At 37.8% G+C, this 17,697-nt stretch overlaps 1 protein-coding gene across 6 annotated transcripts in view; it reads left to right on the plus strand.

Annotated features, from left to right (window-relative positions):
• BCAS3 (BCAS3 microtubule associated cell migration factor) overlaps positions 1–17,697 on the plus strand; it is a 564,511-nt gene that overhangs the window by 279,595 nt on the left and 267,219 nt on the right. For 5 of the 6 annotated variants that reach the window (XM_059047562.2, XM_059047561.2, XM_067021772.1 and 2 more), the window contains 2 exons: positions 883–1,079; positions 6,760–6,857. In XM_059047562.2, the coding sequence (XP_058903545.1) occupies positions 883–1,079; positions 6,760–6,857 (295 nt within the window). Of the gene's footprint in view, positions 1–882; positions 1,080–6,759; positions 6,858–7,583; positions 7,674–17,697 lie in introns of all 6 variants that reach the window. The other variant, XM_067021771.1, reaches the window with a different exon arrangement.

Raw genomic sequence — 17,697 nt, forward strand, 5'->3', positions numbered from 1 at the left:
ACTGGCTTTGGGTATTAAATTATTTCAGACCTTTTCTTTTCCTTGGATAGTTCAAGAACAACTTCACATTTGTCATGAGCTTGGTCCTCAATGAAGGAATTACTTTTAATCTGTGGATTGATAGGTGTAGTATTCACTGCATGCCCACAAAGTGGTAAGTACTGTCTAGAATGAGTGAAAAACATAGTCCCTAGGGAGCCAGTGCTCGGTATATGAGGCAGGCAACTGATCCTTTTATTCTCATGTGATTTTTGTGTTATATATGTGGGGTGCGTGTGTGTGTGTGTGCGTGTGTGTGTGTGTGTGTGTGTGTGTGTGTGTGTATTTGTGTTTACATATACACACATATATTTACACATACACAAAATGAGCTTCTGGTATTGATATATTTTGGTGAGAACCTGTAGAGGGATGTAGTGAATGTCTCTATAGGTTGCTATTGTCATCACCTTTTAAAAAAATATTTATTTATTTATTATTATTATTTTTTGGCTGCGCCTGGTCTTAGTTGCGGCACATGGGATCTTTTGTTATGGTGTGCAGGCTCCAGAGCGCGTGGGCTCTGTAGTTGCGGCACACAGGCTCTCCAGTTGCGGCACATGGGCTTAGTTGCCCTGCGGCATGTGGGATCTTAGTTCCCCGACCAGGGATTGAATCAGTGTCCCCTGCGTTGCAAGATGGATTCTTAACCACTGGACCATGGGGAAGTCCCTGTCATCACCTTTTGACTGTAGATGCCCTGCCCCTCTTCCACTTGGTTAAGATGGGCTTCTTGGAGAGTGTGAGTGTTCAGAGCTGAGATTGGGGTGGGGGGATGGATCATGAAAGGCTCTCAAAGGGATAGCCTAATACATTTCAATCATGATTCCTAATCTGTTCCAGGTAGAAATTGTAACGCACACTGGACCCCATAGACGTCTGTGGATGGGTCCACAGTTCCAGTTCAAAACCATCCATCCCTCAGGCCAAACCACAGTCATATCATCCAGTTCATCTGTGTTGCAGTCTCATGGTCCAAGTGATACTCCACAGCCCCTTTCGGATTTTGATACAGATGATCTTGATCTCAACAGTCTCAGGTAAGAAATAAGAACTAGAGAGTGATTTGAACACATTAATATGTTCATTTGTAGTTAACATCTTAGATAATATTTGCATTTCCCCTTTTGATGCTGTATCACATTGCAGACTACATGCAGTGTAACTTGTGGTTCATTATTATCACTGGGGATCTTATGTGAGATCTCATCACATCCAATAAATATTTGTGTTCCGGATTGTCCTTCCCTAAATCTAATATTCAGTGTACTTTTTAAAGCCATCTTATTTTATGTTGCCTCTCTCATATTTCTAATATCTATCTATCTCTTTATCTGTCTCGCTATATTTTCATCATATATATTCTCGATCCTCACTTGTAAGAATCACAGTAGTTTACAGAGTATGCTTCTTATTATTAGCATTTTTAAATGTAATTGAGAACTTTTTGACTTTTGTGCTCTTCTGTTTGCTTAGCAGTTTAATTTGTTACACCAAGACTTGACACATTAGGACACAACAGACAGTGAAGTGCTCAGTCTAATGCAATATAATCTCCCTTTCCTTATGTTCTTTTAAAAAAAAGTTCTACAGTGTATTTTTATTTGAATCTAAAATAGCCCTCTGACCTTTTTCTTGCATCTCTTTTTTAAAAATTGTGGAAAAATGTGTCCCAATCCTATGTTGGAAATATGCTTTTATTCTACTTCTTTGTCAACATTAATAACAAATCTTTATAACAATGCAAAAACTGTTGCAGAGGTGGATTAGGCCTAGATATTTCTTCTTTAAGAATAACTCATATAATGAAACATGTCTCCTGTAATACCTTTCTAAGTAGTTTAGTTTTTTATTTTAGTTTTCTTTGTATTTTATTTCTTCCATACATTTTTGCTTTTTTTGGTTCAGTATATTTTCTTCAGCTTTCTAGAAGTGGCACTTCTCCCTAAGATGTGAGGCAATAGTGACAATACAGTGGGTGCTAGACCATTTTTCATAGGTACTGATTATAAAATATGATCCAATTTCAGAAAGTCAAGTAGAGTCAGTCCTCAGCTTAGTGATTCAGTGCATATTCAAATGTTTTTATAGGTTATTTTGTTACTTAAATGTTAATAAAATAGACCCATAAAACTATGTTTATTCTCTTTACTAAAGTATTCACAGGATTCTCCCCCCACCTTTTTTTCTTTCTGATGATTGTCACCTACTACTCTGATAAGACCCTGTCCCTTTTCTTTGGAGGACATCCCCAGCTCCTGTATACACAGCTCTGTTCCTTTGGGTTTTTTGTTTGTTTGTTTTTAAAGTGTTTTGTGTTTTTTTATGTGGACCATTTTTAAAGTCTTTATTGAATTTATTACAATATTGCTTCTGTTTAATGTTTTGGTTTTTTGGCCACGAGGCATGTGGGATCTTAGCTCCCTGACCAGGAGTTGAATGCACACCTCCTGCACTGGAAGGTGAAGTCCTAACCACTGGACTGTCAGGGAAGTCCCCTGTTCCTTTGTTTTTGATCTCCCCTAGCTTTCTTAGTTACCCCTTACTTCAGATAGAGTTCTTCATCTAAAAGCTCTCTAACTTGCTCTTCAGACTGAGCTTTATTCCTGAAATTCTTCAAGAATTTTCCTCAGGGACTTTTCTTTTTCTTATACTAAAGAGCTCCCGGTATTTAAAATGTTTCTGTCCTATTTGTTGGGAACATATAAATATTAGAAACCTTTATGTTAGTCCCAGGTTTATAATTTTTTTAAAATTTCACTTGTAGTTTATATTTAAACATTTGAGCATATAGGCCCTTGCTTATGACCTTAACCCCATTAGAACACAGTTTTGATGGAAAATTCAGATTTACTGCACATCATTTCAATTACGTGTCCTGTTCAGTACCATTTCCTGCCCAGCATCCAGTTAGAAATCCCACTCTTTATATCCTCCTCACTCCTGTCCACTATCACTTTATCCCAGCTCCTCACCTCTGGTTCTACATTTCTTTAGGCTTACGCACAATGGCAGTATGGCGGTAGACTTTACCTTCTTCTTTCTTTCGTTCTTTCTTTTTAAAAATTAATTTATTTTTATTAATTTATTTTTGGCTGCGTTGGGTCTTCCTTGCTGCACATGGGCTTTCTCTAGTTGCGGTGAATGGGGGCTACTCTTCGTTGTGGTGGTTTCTCTTGTTGCCGAGCATGGGCTCTAGGCACACGGGCTTCAGTAGTTGTGGAACGTGGGCTCAGTAGTTGTGGCTCACAGGCTCTAGAGCGCAGGCTCAGTAGTTGTGGCGCATGGGCTTAGTTGCTCCACGGCATGTGGGATCTTCCCGGACCAGGGCTCAAACCCGTGTCCCCTGCACTGGCAGGAGGATTCTTAACCACTGTGCCACCAGGGAAGTGGCCCCCTACCTTCTCCTTTAAATTGTGAAAACTGGTTTAGATTTTTTTGGTTCAACTGACCCTTTACACCTGGTACCTTGTCCTATACCTCATATTGCTAAGAATTACTTGATGCTGTGGTAGTCTGCCTCCCTGTATCCTAACCAAAATGGCAACAGTCAGGTGTATTGGTGGCTGTCTTATCTCTAACAGGCATGGCTGTTAGGCATGGCTAATCTCATACCAGCTCCTTATTTGGAATAGGGATTTAACTTGTAAAAAAGATCAATGAAATATTTATTAATAGACCTGAGAAATAGATAATGTAAAAGAAAGTGAAATGTAAAACCTAGTTTTCCATTCAAGATTAGCTCCTAAGAAATCAATTTCATTTTATCGTTTTATTTTTTCATCTAGTTAATTAATACATCCATCAACTGATGTATTTTATATATGTATGTTGTGAATTTTCTGTGTGTGAGAACATTTAACTTCTACTCTTTTAGCAAACTTCAATTACATAATATAGTTTTATCAGACATGGTCACTGTGTTCTTCACACCTTAATCATATTACTTTAATTGATATATAATTCACATAACATAAAAGTCACTGTACAAGGCTTCCCTGGTGGCGCAGTGGTTAAGAATCCGCCTGCCAATGCAGGGGACGCGGGTTCGAGCCCTGACTGGGAAGATCCCACATGCCGCGGAACAACTGGGCCCGTGAGCCACAACTACTGAGCCTGCACATCTGGAGCCTGTGCTCTGCAACAAGAGAGGCCACGATAGTGAGAGGCCCGCGCACCACGATGAAGAGTGGCCCCCGCTTGCCACAACTAGAGAAAGCCCTCGCACAGAAACGAAGACCCAACACAGCCATAAATAAATAAATAAATAAATAAATAAATAAATAAATAAATACCAAAGAAAAAAATTCACTGTACAATTCAGTGGCTTTATTACATTCACTATGTTGTGCTACATCCCCCAGTCTAATTCTAGGACATTTCCATCACCCCCACCAGTTTTCTTTTGGTCTTTAAAAAATTATTATTATGGAAAAATTTCAAGCATTTGTAAAAATATATAAAGTTAAAGAGAATAATAGAATTAACCCCTGTGTATCCGTTGCCAGCTTCAACACATCAATTCTTGGTGAGTCTTCCTTCATCTATAGCCCAGTCCATACCCCACCCACAACGCTGGATGATTCAGAAACTCCAATGCTATAAAGTGAATTAATAATAGGAAAATTATTAGGCCACATAAATTATTTAGACCAGGAAGGAGCTATGATTTGCATGCACTGGGCATGTCTAACAGGCTAGCTTCTTGTTTCTTATAAGACCCAGAAAACATCTCTTCTAGAAACTTCAAATAAACTCTTCCTCTTTTCTCCCTGGCCCGAATTTGCTTTGGCCTGCCCATCCCTGAGCTAATTAATCTCACCATGACATGATGGGATTACCATGACTGGCTTGGGAAAATGACCTGGGACAGAAGGCATACTGGTTAGGGCACCATTATCGTCCACTATAGCAGTGATCATCAACATTTCCAACTTCTAGTACTAGGTCAAATGCATCATTTTTCATCCCCCCCGCCCCACCCCATTTCTTTCTTTCATACAACAAATGCATATACATTCGAGCTGTGCTTTCAATAAGGACTCTTTTGGGACTTCGCTGGTGGCGCAGTGGTTAAGAATCCACCTGTCAATTCCCACATGCCGCGGAGCAACCAAGCCCATGTGCCACAACTACTGAGCCTGCACTCTAGAGCCCGTGAGCCACAACTACTGAAACCCGTGCGCCTAGAGCCCGTGCTCCGCAACAAAGAGAAGCCACCACAATGAGGAGCCCGCGCACTGCAACGAAGAGGAGCCCCCACTCTCTGCAACTAGAGAAAGCCCCCACACAGCAACGAAGACCCAGTGCAGCCAAAAATAAGTAAATAAATTTATTAAAAAAAAAAAAAAAAACCTCTTCACAAAGGTTAACTCAATGGATCACGGATCTAAATGTAAAAAGCAAAATTATTTTTTTTAAAAAAGGTCTCTTTTTCTGTAGTCCATAATTGGTATGTCAGGCTTCTATAATCTGTCCCATGGTGCTTATCAATTCTTATCTTCCACAGGTATCCACTATAAACCCTATGCTTAAGCCAAATCATGCTCCTCCAAGATGCCCTCCATTTATCATGCTTGGTCACAATTCCAAGGGTTCACTTGTTCTAGTTCTATGTTTAAAGGGCACTTCTTGCCCCTTTGCATATATACACATCCTAATATTGTATACAGGTCCAATTTCTGTTATAGCTCCATACGATCATCTCGATCTGCTGTGTACCATACATTCCTCCCCCCATTTCTTCATTCTGAGTTTCATTACCTATTTCATTCATTTTCACACTCTAGTTTTCTTTTGCATCAGTCCTGAATGTCCATATGCTATACCGTATATCTGCACACAGACTTTGTATTTTGTGTTTTGTTTCTGCTTGTTCCTAGAATAATACTGACACATGATTAATATTCAGCAAATACTTACTGTATGAACGAATCGCCAAAAATGCATGCTTATATTGTTATAACAAGCCTTTATTCCTTTAAGTTGCCTGGGCCTCTCAGATCTTGTAGCCATACAGAAATTTTTGTGTGAATAGTATTAATCTAATACAGCTGGAAATAGACTTTTGGCATTTATAGATTTGCCATTCCCAAGCAACTTGAAATTGTATGTAGTAAATTGCAGTTTTGCTGAGACTCTAATTGATTCTTCAATGCTAATTGATAATTTTATGGAGGTAACTCAGTTAGATAGTATTAATCCTAGCTAACCCCCTGGCAGCCACATCCCAACACAGCTTTGTTATCCTATGCTTGTTGTCATATATAAAGTAACTTTCATTAAGGATTTTAAGGGAGTGACTCAAAATTTGTATCTATTAATGCTGTCTTTTTGGGAAGGCATGGTTCTATTCATGAATTTGAAGATTCTCAAAACTCTTCATCTCCTTTGCAAATGCCAAAGTATTCAGTATAATGTGTTTTGTGTCCTCTCCCATGCTGCTTAATTTAACCCTTTAAATTAATTTCAGTTTTTCAGTCCCTTGCTTAAAATCTATTGAAAACATACAAAGAGAAGAAGAGGTCTAGAGTGTAGAGAATGCTGTGCTTTAGGCTTCTGGGAGAATAAGGGACTGCAGCTCCCCTGTTTGCCTTGTTTTAGAATGAATGGTTCTTTAATGGATTGGGCTATTCCAGCATTCCTGATTTAAGATCTGTTGTAGCCAGCGACAGTTTTGATGCCAGTAACATATGTGAATTAAATTAAATTGCTTTGCAGGATCCAGCCAGTCCGCTCTGACCCAGTCAGCATGCCAGGGTCATCCCGTCCAGTGTCTGATCGAAGGGGAATTTCCACCGTGATTGATGCTGCCTCAGGTAGAAAACTACCTCCAAAGTGTTTACTGGGCATTTCTGTGCATTTTTAATTTCTTTTCTTGCACAATGTAGAGAGTATATATTTTTTGCCATCTTCCTCTTCTTTTTTCGGGGGGTGCTGGGGAGGGATGGCTGCATGTGCACATGCAGTTGTGTGTGCACGTGTGCGTGTGAGGGGTGTGTGTGTGTGTGTGTGTGTGTGTGTATGTATTAAAACAGTACTGTGCCTACATTTGCAGCTCAACGACGCCATGCATTTAAAAATATTGTTAAGGTTGGTGAATGATGCGGCGGAGTTGGCACTTGATTAAATGTCATGAACACAGTATTGAAGGCTACAGGGTTGATGACTGTTTTGCCTTTGATCTCTCAAATGTGGAGATGCAACCTTGACAGAGAACGTAAATACAATATATGGATTCAATTTACTCAACCTGTTGAGTATCAAAGTGCCTGATCTGTGGAAGTAGAGAGTCCAAATGCTATAGCTTAAATGGTTTTATTATTGAAAGCATAAAGTTTAGAAATTCATTAACTTTATCTATCACAATGATTAACTTCCTATCCTTGGAAGCAAGCCATGAATATGTGTCACCAGTACCTGGAAGTAGGTCTTTGTATCTATAGGTGATAGTTGCTACATTAGTATTGTAAAACTGTTTTCTGCCAGGTCTGCCAAATAATAGAACTGTTTGTAATAATACATTTTCTCATCTCTAAATGCAGTCATAAAGAAAATAAGGACAGTGATGCTTTATATACGGTGCAGCTGTGGTGCATCTGAAGATAGCATACGGCAGGATTTCATCAAAAAAGGTCTCTTACAAGTAGAATTATTAAACACTCAGCATTAGTCAAACAGTTGAGTCAGAGAGGATTTTAATCTATAGCAATTTCAAAATCCCTAGAGACAGCTGACTTGATTGAGGCTTAAAATGTGAAAGAAAAAGGAAACAAACACAAACCTGATTTGTGAAGGTCTCTTTTAAAAGACCAAAGCTTCTGTTTCTGATTCTGTCTCTGGATGTGTTTCGAAGTTCGAAAGCTCATGGGTTTCGTACGTTTTCTTGGCTTTCTGAACGATTTGTCAGTGGATTGTACCTTGTGTCTGATTGAGCTATCCGCTTCCAGGGCTGTGCTTTCATTCTTAATGTAAACTCTTACTTTGGAGAACTCACACTCGTTCCTCTGCTTTAACTTGGCAACCAGGGTAGTCCCCTGGAAACAAGCACAGAAATGTCTAAGGTCCCTAGCCTTTCACTGAATGAGATATTGAGATAGGTGACTTAAACGATAAATCTTTTTGATAGTTTCAGTCTATCAGTGCTAACAGATCCTACTCATATGAAATTATCATTTACAATTGTGAATCCTGGAAATGATGTATTTTAACCTGAAGTATTTTATTTAAGATTTCGGTTGTAAGCTTTGTTGGTTTGGGGGTATTGGTTTTTTGTTTTTTTTTACGTTCTTAAACTGCCATATTGTTAATGTTTTAGCATCAGGTAACTAGCTGTTGGTCACGTGAAACACATGTCGGTAAAGCAGTTCCCATGTGTGTTATTAAATATGCCATATTCAGTGCACAATTCTGGGTTAAGACTTGTATTTATCACGTATCACTATCTCAATTTTAGCTCTTTGTAAAGTTCTCTCATGCCACAGAAAGGAACTTCAGTGAACTATTGCAACCATAGTTTTGTTTTACTCTGTTGCAAGAAGAGTTTTTAAGTTGATGTTTGAGCAGGGGATTCAGTCTTTGCCTTTGATTTACTTAGATTTCCATCAGAAAAACATGTAGGAGGTTCTAGGGTATTGTTCTCCAACTCTGAGCCTCTGCCTAGCAGTACTAATCTTTGGAGTAGAGAAGGACTTGTTGGTGACCAAGCTGTATTATTTTTCTTGGCCTCTTTTTAAAGAAAATTTAATTAATTAATTAATTTATTTATTTTTGGCATTCTTTTTTATATTCTTTTCCATTGTGGTTTATCACAGGGTATTGAATATAGTTCCCTGTGGTATACAGTAGGACTTTGTTGTTTATCCATTCTGTATATAATAGTTTGCATCTGCTAATCTCAAACTCGGGTTCTTTATGAAAGGAAGTTTATGGGGAAGATTCCGTTTTAGATTCTTCTACTAAAAAGAGTATAACGTATTTTTTATAATTGCTCCTGAACCAGGAATTGCGTCTCTGATTATGACCCATGCATTGGAGGCAGCTTCATATTATGAAGATGATAATCTGGAGTTTTGATTGCCTTTGCTGAGAGGGATATGACCAGTGTGGCATCTCCTCTTATCAGGGTTCATTGCTTTGTCTTACCGTCAAGCAATTTATACGACTAAATGTATTGTCTTTTTAATTGTTCCTGTGGCATATTTTTTTTTCTCCATTACCAGTAAAAGTGTAAAAAAATATGAGAAAAATGTCACCCTGGAGCAGCTCAATCATTTAATCATTCCAGTAAGTGTTGTCTCAAAATGTTACCCTGAAGATCTTCCTTTGACAGCCTGACATGCATCCGCCATCAATTAAGTTATCTGAACTATTCTTGAATCTCTCTTTTAACAACATCACCTTTCTGGGATAAGACTTTCATGTGTTTATAATCCCTTTCAATTGTGAAAGGTAACCTTATTCTGGTTACCTTCATTTTAGTGGCAGCTCTTGCTCTGTCTGTCTAAACCAGTGGTAGTATAATTATTTTTCATCTAATTACTTTTCAGAGACATAGTATTTAAAAGTTTAATGTGACACTATCACATCTTTTGATGGCCGTGACAATTTTCAAAGTGAAAATATTATTTAAACCTTGGGTCTTTATGTTCTGTTTTAGGTAGATGTGTATCTTGCAGTGTTATTCTACCGAAACTAAAAGAGATCAGCAGGGCACTGTGCCACTCTTGCTAGCAAATTTTTTTTTTTTGATTTCTTGATCATCTAGTATGTTTGTGCTTCACTCCTTCACATGGAAATATATTACGTAAACTACATGTTTTTCACTTATTAACTTTGATAATTTACGCACAGTGTAAATTCCATGCCTTTAGATACCTATGAATCAGCTTCTTGCTGTCTCTCTCTCTATATGTGTATTTTAGACTCAGCAGATCTATACTGCTTTATATGTAGATGTTACTTCCCATGACATGTTTCATCTGATCTTTGGAGTTTCAAAAGATACTATCCTACCTCAGATTTTGAGTTTAGATAATTGTAGGAGGTTCCCTTCTTGACTAAGGAGAAGACCAGTCTGGAAATGGACTTTATAGGATTTATCCATACATACAGGCTACCTAGAACAAATGGGATTTGAATGAACTGCTCCATTTTTCTGGTCCAACTGATTGACATCAGTGTTGGAATCATAGACAGTATGTCTAGACAAAGCACTGCATGGATTACTTACTTTTTTTTTTTTCCTTTGTCCATTCCTTTTTTTCCTAACATTCCTGGTTAGGTAACTAAGAATTTCTTCCCTTTGTTTGTCCTTTATAATATGTGTCCTTCTTTTGATAAAAGGTGTAGGACCTGAAGAGAAAAAAAAATACTGTCAATGTCTTGTTCAAACTTGTTTCCCATATTGGTGACTGAAGTACTTGTTCCAGGCCTTGCAGGCTGTACTTGTTGGATAACTTAATAACAACTCTGATTGCTTTTGAGTCATCCACACAAAGAGCCTAGAAAGATCTGGTTCATGCTAAATTTGTTTGTCCTCGTTTGTAGTTTTACTATGGAAATCGCTGTTTACCAAGAAAGAACTCAAACCAACTGAGATTTAAAGACAAACTTATGCCTGACTTGTATGAAGAGCAGACATCTTTGTCGAACTCTACTAAAGTAAACATTTTATAGAGAAAATGTTATTAGAAGTGGTAAGAGCAGCATTGATGTACATTCCTGAGGCAGATGACAGTAGGAGAGGGAAAATTGTGACAGATAAGTAAAATGAGTTCTTATTCTTTAGAGCAGGCTTTTTGGTACATAAGGTATTGGTGCTACATCAAGCATTCCACGAAATAGGGACAAAGTTGCAGACCCCTGGTATTTGTTGTTGTTCTTGACTCAAGAGAAATGTTGTTTTTGTTGTACAATTGCAGTCATCTAAATGATTCCTAAGGAATTAATTAATTCAGGCTTCCAGCACTCAATTCTTCTGGAAAGCGAAATAATTTGTTTGCTTGAAGAGAATGGAAACTGGTTTGATTTGATTGATTTTATAATGATCAACTGTGCCTACTTTGTGTATTTGGCATTTGGTGCATCAGACCCTTAAAAGAACAAATAATACTCATTAGAAGAGTATGGTTGGGTAGGCAACAAGGATATTATTTGAGGAGTCAAATTTCTGCTGGAGGGACATTCTGATAAAGGCATGCTTGTATCTTACAGAGATTTTTCTGATGCGCTGGGGGAAGCATATTCCTAAGGACTATTTCACTATATGTAATTGCCATTTCAATCTGAGGCAGACAGACTTAGTTATTGCATCTTAAAGCCATCAGAGGCACAAGAGCTGCTGGTGGTAAGAAGCAAGAGATTTATAAGAAACACCATGTGGTCTACCATGGTGAGGCCACTTAGCTCCGTGACTTTTTTTTTTTTTTAACATCATTATTGGAGTATAACTGCTTTATGATGGTGTGTTAGTTTCTGCTGTGTAACAAAGTGAATCAGCTATATGTATACATATATCCCCATATCCTCTCTCTTTTGCCTTTCCCTCCCACCCTCCCTATCCCATCCCTCTAGGTGGTCACAAAGCACCAAGCTGATCGCCCTGTGCTATGTGGCTGCTTCCCACTAGCTATCTGTTTCACATTTGGTAGTGTATATATGTCAATGCTGCTTTCTCACTTTGTCCCAGCTTACCCTTCCCCCTCCCCATGTCCTCAAGTCCATTCTCTATGTCTGCATCTTTATTCCTGTCCTGCCCCTAGCTTCTTCAGAACCATTTTGTTTTTAGATGCCATATATATGCATTAGCATACGGTATTTGTTTTTCTCTTTCTGACTTACTTCACTCTGTATGACAGACTCTAGGTCCATCCACCTCACTACAAGTAACTCAATTTCGTTTCTTTTTATGGCTGAGTAATACTCCATTGTATATATGTGCCACATTTTCTTTATCCATTCATCTGTCGATGGACACTTAGGTTGCTTCCATGTCCTGGCTATTGTAAATAGTGCTGCAGTGAACATCATGGTACATGACTTTTTTTTTTTTTTTTTTTTTTTTTTTTTTTGTGGTACGCGGGCCTCTCACTGCTGTGGCCTCTCCCATTGCGGAGCACAGGCTCCGGACGTGCAGGCCCAGCGGCCATGGCTCACAGGCCCAGCCGCTCCGTGGCACGCACCTGCGTCCCCTGCATCGTCAGGCGGACTCTCAACCACTGCGCCACCAGGGAAGCCCCATGACTCTTTCTGAATTATGGTTTTCTCCAGGTATATGCCCAGTAGTGGGATTGCTGGGTCGTATGGTAATTCTATTTTTAGTTTTTTTAAGGAACCTCCATACTGTTCTCCATAGTGGCTATATCAATTTATATTCCCACCAACAGTGCAAGAGGGTTCCCTTGTCTCCACACTCTCTCCAGCATTTATTGTTTGTAGACTTTTTCATGATAGCCATTCTGACCGGTGTGAGATGATACCTCATTGTAGTTTTGATTTGAATTTCTCTAATGATTAGTGATGTTGAGCATCCTTTCATGTTTTTGTTGGCAATCTATATCTTCTTTGGAGAAATGTCTATTTAGGTCTTTTGCCCATTTTTGGATTGGATTGTTTGGTTTTTTTTGATATTGAGCTGCATGAGCTGCTTATATATTTGGGAGATTAATCCAGCTCCATGATTTTAAAACTAGAACTGAGTGACAGAAGCCATGATGTTATAATCACGGTCTTGAACTTTTGTTGAAACCTTCAACAAGTCATGTTTCCTATCTATCCATTCTTCTCTGCATCTGTAAAAAGAATTTAAGTTTCCCTATGTAAAAATTTGTTTCACCTCTTTTGGCAGGAATGTGTTCAAATTATTTCCTAAAATAATTCCCAGATATAAAGGATATAAAGTTCTTTTGAAATGTTGAGATATTTCTTTGAATAAACAATATGGTTTTCATTTAATAGAGTTCCAGATATTCTTTGTGATTATAAGGTGACGAAAACTCCAGGCACACTTGTACCTTGGGTATTCAAAGCCTATGTGGGATCAGTAAGAGGATTATGGATGAGGGTGAAATTAAAAGAAGGCTTAGTCCTGACCTGTGAACAGAGTCCTTCAGAGGGGAAGAAAGAGGTCAGTACTTTTACTTTGACACTATTTATACTTTAAACAGTAAATATTCAAACTAAGATATTAAGATTGGCTTTTTAATTAGAAATGAGGAAGTCTATGCTTCTATGAGGAAGTCTAGGTTATTTCAGCTCTAATCTAATTAACACCTACTGCCTGTAGAGAATCAAAAATAAATTTTAGAGATTAAGAATATAGGGAAAAGACCTAGATTTCTCTTCTCATCAGAAAAGTGCTCAGTCACATCTCTCTCCTGATTTAAATATTCCTCTCATTCTTCTTTCTAATATTTATAGGATGTTAGAAGATGAAATTCAAGTTAACAATGTGGAACATTTTAGCTCAGCACAATTAAGGAAAAAATCATTGCCCCACTTGAAAATGAAGAAATTGTAAACAAAAGTAGAAGAAGCTGCCGGGAAAGTTTTTTTCTAGTGACACATTACTTCTTTGAATAAATCTTTGTGTCAACTGAAACCTCGCCTTTGCTTTCTCTGTTGCAAGCACCAAGTCCTTGACCTGACTTTAAGTCTTTCCTAAGCATTTTGAGAAGGAATTGATGGAATTCTCCCTACTGTTGATATACCAGGTTACCACATATTTACATGGGACTTTTGGGCCAAAAAACCCAACATTTCTTTTTTGTACCTTTATTACTACATCTTTAATACAAGGCTGGAGTGTTTATGCAGTCTGTTGCCTGAGACTGTGGTGGCAGAGGGACAATATTGGGGGCAGTATTAGAATTTGTTTAAGTCTGAACCGGGAATTCCATCTGTCTTAGTGACATTAGTGTCAAACTGTTAGTGCCGCACTATTTTAAATTGTGTCCAAGAGCCTGAGGCTTATGCTTATAGGTGCCATCTATAAACTTAGAAACAAACAAAAGAGCCTCTCTCCATTGAATACGAAAGCCCAGTGAGCAATTAAAAAGCAGCCTGGGACCTCACCCGGACAACTAGTCGGAACCAGAGCTCTTGATATTCCCCTGGATATTGTTGAAAACTGTCAGAGAAAAACTAAAGCAAATAATCAAAGTGGAAATAATTGTTCCCGGGAACAGTTTTGTTTTCAAAGCTTGGTGCAGTGGAAGGAATAGTGACTAGTCACTTATGAATCTTTGGTTCTAGTCTCAGCTCTGCTTGGAACTGCCTCTTTAAGAATTTGCTTCAAAACTCAAGTCTTGCTTCTATAAAATGAAGAAAAGAATTGAAGTAGGTTATTTGCAAAGTCCCTTCCAGCTTGAAAAATTGATACATCCGTACTTCAGATCACCTTTGAAGAATTTTTTAAAATTAGGGTACAGTTTACATATAGCAAAAATGCACATATCTTAATCATACAGCTTGATCAATTTTTATACCCATGTAATCACCAGGCAGATCAAGTTAGAACATTTCCATCACGCCAGAAAGTTCCTTTATTTCTCTTCCAGTCAAGACTACCTTTGGCCTAGACTATGACTTTTATCATCATAAATTAGCTTTGTCTAGATTGAACTTCGTGTAAATGGAATCATTCTGTACATACTCTTTTGTGTTTGGCTTCTTTTACTCAACTTAATGTTTTCGAGATTCATCCAGGTATTACATGTGTCACTAGTTCATTTTTTTCTACATTGCAGTGTAGTTTGAATGTAACACAGTTTATATATCCATTACCCTGTTGTTTTTAGCTTTTGGCATATTATTAATAAAGCTTCTGTAAACTTTTCTCTATAAGTCTCTCTTTTTTGTTGTTGTTTTTTTTTTTTTTGGACATATGCGTTCATACCTTTGGGGCCTGTACCTAGGGTTGGAAGTGCTGGCTCACAAGGTAGGCATGTGTTTAGCTTTGTTAGGATCTGCCAAGAAAGTATCCCTAAATGACTATACCATTTTTTCATTCTGAACAGCAATGTAGGAGCCATTCTGGTGAATGTAAACTGTGGTTTTAATTTGCTTTTCTCTGATGAATACTGATATTGTGCACCTTGAATATACTTACTGGCGATTTGGATATCTTCTTTTGCAATGTATTTGTGAAGTCTTTCACCAATTTTTGTTGGGTCTACTGTCCTTATTGAGTTTCAAGGGTTCTTTAACTATTCTGGATAAGGTCTTTCATTGGATATTTTGCCAATATGTGCTTTCAGTTCATTGCCTTTTCACTTTCTTATTGGTGTTTTTTGACAAGCAAAAACCCGAACTTTCCATTGTTTTTCCTTTTATGTTTTCTGATGCTTTTCTCTAGTAATTGTATGGTTTTGGCCTTTGCATTTAGGTCTATTATCCTTTTCAAATTATTTTTTATTACGATATGAAGCAAGGATCAAGGTTCAGTTTCTTCCGTACAAATGTCTCGTTGTTCCTGCACTGTTCATTGAAAAGATATGCCTTTCGATGGTGTTTTTTCTTTTTTTTTAATTTATTTTTGGCTGTGTTGGGTCTTTGTTGCTGTGTCAGCTTTCTCTAGTTAAATCATAAGAGAATACTATGAACAGTTCTATTCCAGCGAATTGGATAACCTAGGAGAAATGGAAGAATTTCTAGAAACATATAACCTTCCAAAACTGAATCAGGAAGAAATAAACTGAATCAGGCCAATCACTAGTAGTGAAATTGAATTTGTATTTTAAAAAAATCCTAGCAAACAAAAGTCCAGGAATGGACAGCTTCCCAGGGAAATTCTCCCAAACATATAAGAGCTATAACATATCCTCAAGCTAGTCTAAAAAACTGAAGAGGATGGAACACCCCCAAACTCATTCTATAGGGCCATCATTACCGTGATACCAAAACCAGACAAAGACGCTACAAAAAAAAGAAAAATATAGGCTAATATATCTGATGAATATAGATGCAAAAAATTCTCAAAAAACTATTAGCAAATTAAATTCAGCAGTATATGAAAAGGATCATACACCATGATCAACAGACACATTTATTCCAGGGATGCAAGAATGGCTCAGTATCTGCAAATCAATCAATGTAATACACCATATTAACAAAAGGAAGGATGAAAATCATATGATCATCTCAATAGATGCAGAAAAAGCACATGACAAAATCCAATGTTCAGGGCTTCCCTGGTGGCTCAGTGGTTGGGAATCTGCCAGCCAATGCAGGGGACACGGGTTTGAGCCCTGGTCTGGGAAGATCCAACATGCTGCGGAGCAACTAAGCCCGTGAGCCACAACTACTGAGCCTGTGCGTCTGGAGCCTGTGCTCCGCAACGGGAGAGGCCGCGACAGTGAGAGGCCCGTGCATCGCGATGAAGAGTGGCGCCCGCTCTCCGCAACTGGAGAAAGCCCTCGCACAGAAACGAAGACCCAACACAGCCAAAAATAAATAAATTTATTTTAAAAAAATCCAATGTCCATTCATGATAAAAACTCTCATCAAAGTGGGTACAGCGGAGCATATCTCAACATAATAAAGACCATTTATGACAGACCCACAGCTAACATTATACTCAACTGTGAAAAGCTGAAAGCTTTCCCTCTAATATCGGGAACAAAACAAGGATCCCCACTCTTATCACTTCTATTTAACATAGTATTGGAAATCCTAGCTACAGAAATTAGACAAGATAAAGAAATAAATGGCATTCAAATTGGAAGGGAAGAAATAAAACTGTCACTATTTGCAGATTACATGATATTATGTATGGAAAATACTAAAGTCTCCACCAAAAATCTAATAGAGCTAATAAATGAATTCAGCAAGGTTGCAGGATACAAGATTAATATATAGAAATATGTTGCTTAGCTATACACTAATAATGAACTATCAGAAAGAGAAATTAAGGAAACAGTTAATTTAGAATTGAATTAAAAAGAATAAAATACCTAGGAATACACTTAACCAATGATATGACCATAGGGGTTAATATCCAAAATATATACGTAGCTCATCCAAAAAAAAAAAAAACAATTAAAAAATGGGCAGAAGACCTGAATAGACATTTTTCCAAAGAAGACATACAGATGGCTAAAAACCACATGAAAAGAAGCTCAGCGTTGCTAATCAAAGGAGAAATGCAAATCAAAACCACAATGAGATATCACCTTACACCTGTCAGAAAGGCTATCATCGAAAAGTCTACAAATAACAAATGTTGGAGAAAAGGGCACCCTAGTACACTGTTGGTGGGATTGTAATTTGGTGCAGCTACTATGGGAAACGGTATTGATATTCCTCAGAAAACTAAAAATAGAACTTCCATATGATCCAGCAGTTTCACTCCTGGGTATATATCTGAAGAAATAAAAGCACTAATTCAAAAAGATATATGAACCCCAATGTTCATAGTAGCATTATGCACAATAGTCAAGATATAGAAGCAACCTAAGTGCCCATCAACAGATGAATGGATAAAGATGTGTTATATATGTGCAATAGAATATGACTCAGCCATAATAAAGAATGAAATTCTGCCATTTGCAACAATGTAGATGAACTTGGAGAGTATTATGCTTAGTGAAGTAAGTCAGACAGAGAAAGACAAATACTCCATGTTATCACTTATATGTGGAATCAAAAAAATAAGGCAAA

Source organism: Kogia breviceps, chromosome 19 (genome assembly GCF_026419965.1).
Source record: "Kogia breviceps isolate mKogBre1 chromosome 19, mKogBre1 haplotype 1, whole genome shotgun sequence".
NCBI lineage: Eukaryota > Metazoa > Chordata > Mammalia > Artiodactyla > Physeteridae > Kogia > Kogia breviceps.